Source organism: Musa acuminata, chromosome BXJ1-9, assembly GCF_036884655.1.
Source record: "Musa acuminata AAA Group cultivar baxijiao chromosome BXJ1-9, Cavendish_Baxijiao_AAA, whole genome shotgun sequence".
Lineage (NCBI taxonomy): Eukaryota > Viridiplantae > Streptophyta > Magnoliopsida > Zingiberales > Musaceae > Musa > Musa acuminata.
This window is the reverse complement of record NC_088335.1, coordinates 36,847,109-36,855,213: the sequence shown is the minus strand read 5'-3', so window position 1 is coordinate 36,855,213 and position 8,105 is coordinate 36,847,109. Positions and strand designations below refer to the sequence as shown.

General features: G+C 33.0%; 1 protein-coding gene across 1 annotated transcript; it reads left to right on the top strand.

The window, feature by feature from the left end:
* The first annotated feature begins 849 nt into the window (after positions 1-849).
* Positions 850-3,091, top strand: LOC135594323 (tricetin 3',4',5'-O-trimethyltransferase-like). The gene is made up of 4 exons (XM_065084718.1): positions 850-1,356; positions 1,454-1,764; positions 1,888-1,952; positions 2,767-3,091. The coding sequence occupies exons 1-4, from the start codon at positions 932-934 to the stop codon at positions 3,061-3,063; spliced, it is 1,098 nt and encodes a 365-aa protein (XP_064940790.1). The 5' UTR covers positions 850-931; the 3' UTR covers positions 3,064-3,091.
* The last annotated feature ends 5,014 nt before the right edge of the window (positions 3,092-8,105 follow it).

Below are 8,105 nucleotides of genomic sequence, written 5' to 3'. Positions count from 1 at the left end.
TACCTTAAAGATTTCTAATAGTATTTTTAAAATAATTTATTTTAAAATAATTGAAGTTTTAGATTGGTTGAACTAGTTCAATTGTATAGGTTGGTTCATTAAAAATGTAGTATAGAAGATGCAGCTTTTAACGGGAGAGATCAGATAGCAACTTTTAAGGAGAAAAGAGAAAAGATAAGACAGCAACTTTTAAGGAGAAAAGACAAAAGTTTTGGAAAGTTGAGGCTCTCTTGAATGCGAAAGATAGTGTTTCTGCTGACCAAGCAAACTTACCAGAACATAAAGATTTTTAATTCAAATTCGAGTATTTTATACATCCTTTAATATAATATTTTTATTTTTTAGAAAATCAAAATTTCTATCAAGTACAGTTGGTATCGTTTTACAAATTTTATGGTAGATAAGAGAATCCCAATCGAAAATGGAATCTTACAACTACAATTAATGTTATTCAACTTTCAAACATAGAGTTTGTGCTGACCAAGTAAACTTGCCAGAACATAAAAATTTTTAATTCAAATTTGAGCATTTTATTCATCCTTTAATATAATACTTTTTATTTTTCTAGAAAATCAGAATTCCTATCAAGTATAGTTGGTATCGTTTTACAAATTTTAGGGTAGATAAAAGAATCTCAATCGAAAATCAGTACCCAAAGAAATCTTACAGCTACAATTGATGTTATTCAACATTCAAACATAGTGTTTGTACTGGCCAAGCAAACTTGCCTGAACGTAAAGATTTCTAATAGTATAGCTATTCTTTATTAAAAAAGTCAACATAAATTAAACATGTGGTGCAGCGTGTTGAACGTGAGAAAAACCAAAATTACCGGGTATATAAGTGCTAGCAGCCCTATAGATTTCCTTCAGAAGGCCTCTCCCTCTATTCCACAGTTCAAATCCTCCTTCCTCTCTTGCTACTGCAACTCATGGCAAGCATGGGATCCATCAGGGATGTGATGCAGCCGACGCTCGATGAGGACGAGGAGGCATGCACGTACGCCCTGCATCTGGCGATCGGCTCCGTCCTCCCCATGGCCCTCAAGGCCGCCATCGAGCTCGAGCTACTGGAGATCATCGTCAGTGCCGGCCCCGGCGCCATGCTCGGCCCAGCCGACATCGCGGCCAAGCTGCCAACCGCAAACCCGCAGGCTGCAGTCATGGTGGACAGGATCCTCCGACTGCTCGCCGCCTACAGCGTTGTCAGCTGCACCGTCGAGGCCGGCGACGACGGCCGCCCCTCGCATAAGTACGGCGCCGCGCGCGTCTGCAAGTACTTGACCAAGAACGAGGACGGCGTGTCCCTGGAATCCATGAGTTTGATGAACCAAGACAAGGTCCTCATGGAAAGCTGGTAATCAGGAGAGAGCGTTAACGGAAAGCAATTAACTCTTCTCGTTTCTTGTCGTACTATTTAATCTGCTTGGGTTTCTCGTCGACAACGGTGGCAGGTATTACTTGAAGGATGCGGTGTTGGAAGGCGGCATCCCCTTCAACAAGGCCACCGGGATGGCGCCGTTCGAATACCACGGAAGCGACCCGCGGTTCAACTGGCTGTTCAACGACAGCATGAGGGGTCACTCCACCATCCTCATGAAGAAGCTACTCCAAGTTTACCGCGGCTTTGACAGCATCAAGGTGCTCGTCGACGTTGGTGGCGGCATCGGCGCCACACTCCACATGATCACCTCCAGGCACTCCCACGTCAAGGGCGTCAACTTCGACCTTCCTCATGTCATCTGTGAGGCACCACGCTACCCAGGTAGGTCCAACATGTAATGATTCAACGTAAGCACTTCTACCGTACCCAGTCCTACGTATTTATAAAGAAGGATTCTTGTGTAGTATTTGGCTTGCATTCATTCTTGGGATGTATTGGCTGCAGGAGTGGAGTATGTTAGTGGAGATATGTTTATAGGAATCCCAAGTGGAGATGCCATTTTCTTGAAGGTAATTAGAGATCTTGTCTAAGATCCAATTTCTACCTGGATCAGTTGGATGATCGGAATGACATCATGAGACACATCACACAAATAAAGTAGGATAATCAAGAACATGTGACTTATGTTATATGATTACAATTTTAAAATGATTGAGATTGCATTTAGAAATATATTTATATTTTTAATATGTAATTGAATAAAAAAATTTGAGTGATTATATAGTTATAGATTGCTTTGAGTGTTTGATAAATAATAGATGAAGACTGTATTTTAAATGTACATTGATTTAAGTATTATTTGATAAATTATATTTCAAAAGTCCATTGAATATTTATGATAAATTTATCATTATAATATTTTTAATATTTTTATTTTATATTTAAACTAATAAGTAAATAAATAAATTTTTTAAATATATAATAAATAAAAAATATAATCATATAATAAATATAAAATATTTTTAAAAATAAGTAGATAAAATTTTATCTTTTGGAAAATATAAATTATATTAGTTTCTAACTAAATCACAAATGCTGAAATGCTACTGAAATAGCATTTGCATTTGAGCATTTCAAATGCGACTTGAAAAAAATATAGTAAATACTGATTCAATACCAATTCATGTTTGAAATGTACATTAAAGATTTAAGATTTAAACACTTCAAATAACATCCAGACTAGATACGATTTAAACAAAATTTATTAAATACCGATTCACGCATTAGTACATTGGAATCAATAAACAATTGACTATTGCCTTTCCGTTATAGTGTTTTTTGGACTTACCTTTATTAATATTGACAAAGAAATTAAACATTCAGTGGATTCTTCATGATTGGAGTGATGAGCATTGTGTGAAGATATTGAAGAATTGTTGGAAGGCACTGCCCGAGAAAGGAAAGGTGATTGTGTTGGAAAGTGTTCTACCAACAATCCAGGAGTCGACTCCTCAAGCCAAATGTGCTTATGAAACAGATGTTATCATGTTGGCTCACAGCGATGGAGGCAGGGAGAGGACCCAAAAGGAGTTCCAGGACCTGGCAAGGGATGCTAGCTTCTCAGGATTCAACATCACTTATCTCTTCGCCGCTACTTGGGTCATGGAATTCACCAAATAGATTACTGGAAGCTATATATATATATATATATATATATATATATATATATATATATATATATATATATATATATATATATATATATATATATATATATATATATATATATATAGACACGCACAATGCTCAATCTCATTTTATATTCACAATGTTATCTTACTTGTTTTGCTTTATAAGACTCCTTGGTTGTCAGCTTGTATCCAAAATAAAGTTTTACAACAGCTAATGGATCCTGATTCTGTTGTCAAACATAGCATCCCGAAGTTTTGTTTCCGCTTCACAAGACATCCCATGCACTATGTTGGCAGAGGTCAAATGTAGTAACATATGGCTGGAAACAAACACCAGTCACGTAATAGATCAAGTCACCGATTTGCATGTTTATAATGAAACCGTAGACTCGGGTAATTAACTGCTGCATGAAAGTGAGTTGATCCTGACGCAGCCATCTCCATCTTCGCTGTAGGCCATTGTTGACCCCTCACTGGAACCAAAAGGTCGCCAGTGACCTCTCTGTGCTTCTGGATCATGCATACAAACAGTACATATCGTTTTCTCAAGTGTAGTGGATATATATATATATATATATATATATATATATATATATATATATATATATATATATATATATATATATATATATATATATATATATATATATATATATATATATATATATATGATATAATATCCATGCCAAAAAACATTACCATTGTCTCAGCGTGGAGCAACCATTTTATTATCATTTTTTATTTATTAATTACTTTAATTTTAATTATTAAAATTTTTAATTCTTGTGAAGATTGTTAGATTTAAATTTATAAAAAAATTAAAGTTAAAATTTTAAAAATATTTTTAAATATTTTAAAAATGAAAGGATGTGAAGGGACTGTATATATCCTTCTATATAGAAATATATATCCTTCTATGATAACCTTACGTTTTTGGACTCTATAAATAGAGTCTTAAAACAATTTTTTCTCTTTAATTTAATTTAGATTAAAACATTTTTTTTTCTCTTTATGATAATCAATTCAATTTAGATTAATACATATTTTTCTCTTTCATAATTTTTTTAGTATATTTATTTTGATTTTATATAATTGCTCGGCTCACTAAAAGAGATTAGTTAAGTGATCATGTTCACAAGGGGGATAATACTAATTGAATCTTGAAGTGAGAATCTCGATCAATCCTACACATAGAGATGAGATTTTACATTAAGATAGCTATTACAAACCTTTGGATTCTTTCTAAATTTTATTCTTCTATTTTATTATTTTAATATTTTATTAATTTTTAATCAAAATTTGAACATCTTATCTTTTTATCTCAATAGTTTAAGATAAAATCTCGATGGATTTTGATTAGGATGCTAATAAAGAGTGAATATGATTAAGACTGATTTTTGTCAATATTTGTTATTTTTTAAACTGAACGTTCCACTAGTGTGTAATTTCATCATATAATAGTTGTAATTTTATCAGTTCATCGGAATACATTTCCACTAATGGATTAGTAAGTTTCACTTTCTATTTTTGATTAGATATTTGATGACTGACATGTCAAATGTGTGTTATTTATGGGCCGATATCGCTGTACAGTTTTCCATTTATTCAAAAGGAAAGTTATTTATATCGATGTACAGTGTTTCATTTATTGAAAAGGAAAGTTATATACTATGTTTTGTTAGCCGATTTGTGTTAGAAATCCGTAATCACCCTTTTGGTTTTTAGAATTTTCGGTGTGTCCTTTACTTCCACAGCATTCAGACGTTTCCTCTTGTGCATGAACAAATGCCGTGCTTCCTATGCTGGTTCTACCCGTTTTGTACGTGCAATATGGCAATGTTTTGTTGGGCGGAAAATGCTTTTTAAAACATTTCTTCTAGCTACATCATTATATCATTACTAATTCATCTTGACCAACGATGATTCAGCATGTACATGTCACGTTGTTGTTATTGTTGTTGTCATTTTAAGAAATATCAACTAAAACATCATATACATGTCGCTTTACCGTTTCAGGTTCTTAAAACTTCAAATAGCTCCTCATCACTTGTGACTGTGTTGTTTAGATCTGTCGCACTAATCTTGGCTTTCTGTTACTGTGAAATTTAATTTCTGCTCGTCGAACCTTTGTTTTTTTGCTAAGCGCATGCCTGCACGCAAACAAAAAAATGTACTTAAGTACTAAAATATGTTGACAACACTATATGTTCCTTTGTGAATTTTATATAGTGTGAATGGAAGGTTGTGTTTCTGTCCATGTTGCTCGTTTTCTTTGTGTTTCTTTCCAAGAATTGTTGCTGATTAGTTTTTAGGATCACATGATTCATAGAGCATCCATGATCTATAAATTATGATCAAGTACAATGATTGCTATACATTATGTTTGATTTAATAGACAAATTTTGCAGCATGGTTTCTACAAAATTATCTCTAGAATTTAATGTATATATATATAAATATTATTGTTTTTTGAATTTTTGATTAATTAGGCTTTGATTTCTTCAATTGAATCATCGAATCTCTAATGTCTTTTAATGTTGTGAAAAATCTACCAAATATTGGTATTAATTCTTCTCTCATATCATTGTGAAGAATTGTTACTTGGCTTGGTATAACGTGATACTAGGATTTATAATTATTTATTATTTTGCAACATGATGTGGTATAGTGCCAAAATTATATGATATTCTTTCTCAACTTTAAAATTTATTGTTAAGAATATGCAGAGGGAACTATTTGGATGGATTTTTAAGTCATGAATAATAATATCATGATTAAACTTATGAGAAAGAAAAAGACTTGGGTAATACTTAAAAAGAGAACTATAATATTTAATAAACTTGAGAATGGATGCTCCATCAACCAAGCCGAGCTTCTGTATAACCCAAGAGACCTTAAGAATATAATAAAAAATTCAAATCCCATAATTTTAGGAAACGAGTGGTACTATCATCGTAAATTTTGATGTCGTAATTCTAGACTTCTATAATATTACTATCATAAAATTTAAATCATGGATGATACTATCATCGTCATAGGTGGTACCATCGTCAAAAAGACTAACAAAATACAAATAGTGCTTATTAGTTAACTTAAGTGGTACTATCACTTGGACATGATGGTACCATCATCCATTTATCCTTTCAATGAGCCTAATTTGATCTAGTTTTAAGCCTAATAATTTTCTTGACTAATTGGTATTATTTCGGCCCAATACCAACTCAAATTGACCCAAAATGACATCGATCGAGATTTTGACAAATCAACCATACATCCGATAAATTTATAAAGCTTTCGGCATATTGTATGCTCTTTTGACATATCGTCAGATTATCTAACTCAAATTGACAAAAAAAAAATGACAACAATCGAGGTTTTAATAAATCAACAACATAACCGACATATTTATGAAGCTTTCGACATATTCTATGCTCTTTCGACATGTTGTCTAGTCTTGTAGCATGTTGTATGCTCTTTCGATGTGTCATTCGATCTTTTAGCACTTCGTTTGAACCTCTGACATGTTAACTTTTCTACTAGCATGTCAAAGGTTTTTTATAACATCCCATTTTCTAGCGTAATATCTAATCTTTTTGGCACGATGCCTAAAACTATAGTACAAATTCTGATCTCAAGCATATTAACCAATTCTCTAGTTCAAACATCCAATTTTTAATATGATAATTGCTTTGCATAATGTCCGACTCTCCTACTCAATAGTTGGACCTTTGGTGGTCAAATTCTATGATCGAAGTATTCTCGTACATCACTTATCTCAAAAGAATATTAATCCAATAAACTCATCAATTGGTTTCATTATCAAAATTCAGGATTCAACAATCATCACATAGCCTAAAAACATAACTTTATTTGTTATGAAATATATTTTTTGAGATTGATGTACAATTGGTTGTCACGAAGAACCCTAAATATATTTTTAAGTGCTCTAAATGATATAATTTATCATGGCTATATACTAAGATATCATCAAAGTAAATAATAATATACTTTTCTAGGAATCATTTCAAGACTTGTAATCAACTTTATAAAAATACAAGGGGCATAGGAAAGCCCAAATGACATAACAAGTCATTAATACACCCCTCTTTAATTTTAAAAATCGTCTTTCATTCATCACTTAGTATAATACAAATTTGATGATAACTATAATGAAAGTCAATTTTAGAAAGAATTTTAGCAACCACAAGCATATCAAACATGTCATCAAGACGTGGGATTGAAAATCTATATTTAATTATTTTTTTGTTTACAACCATAGTATCAATACACATTCTTAATGTTTTATCTTTTTTTTTATTATTAAAAGAGTTGATACTGCACACGGACTAAGTAATTCCTTAATTAGTCTTTTGACCAGTAAACTCTCTATTTGTTTTCGTAATATAGCATATTCTTTTCGTAACATATAATAATGAGGAAGGTAAAAAATTATAGCACCCAGAATAAAATCAATATAATGTTGGATATCACAAAAAAAAGGATAAGTCAGTTGGAAGGTCATCGCTAGCCAAACCTTCAAACTACTCTAGCATATTTTTTACTTCTTTTGAAATCTCATGGGTACAGTTTTATCTATCTTGTTTAGCCACCGATCAATATTCTCTTCTTTGTAGGGCTATTTAAACTCTTTGTAATTTATCAAACTAACTAAATTTTCATATTGTACAGTGGTAGTGTTGAATCTCGTATTTTGATGATGAAACTACTTGATATATGTTTATGATTTAATCTGCGTTTTGAGTGACGCAGGATGCTTTGATCAGGATGAGACAATTAAAGCAGGAAAATCATGTTGTGCCGGAGGAACATGTCAGAAGATTGGACGTCGGGCTGGTGGATCGGTCGACGTATCGACAGAAGGCTTCGGGCCGTGGACTCGGGCATCGGGCCAAGTAGAGCGGGTATTGTGCCAAGGATATCGGAGTTGCGGAGTCAACTGGCCGATTGGGCAATAGGCCGCAGGAGAGGACGATGCGCCGAAGAATCAGACGAAGCGTCGAGGGACCAATG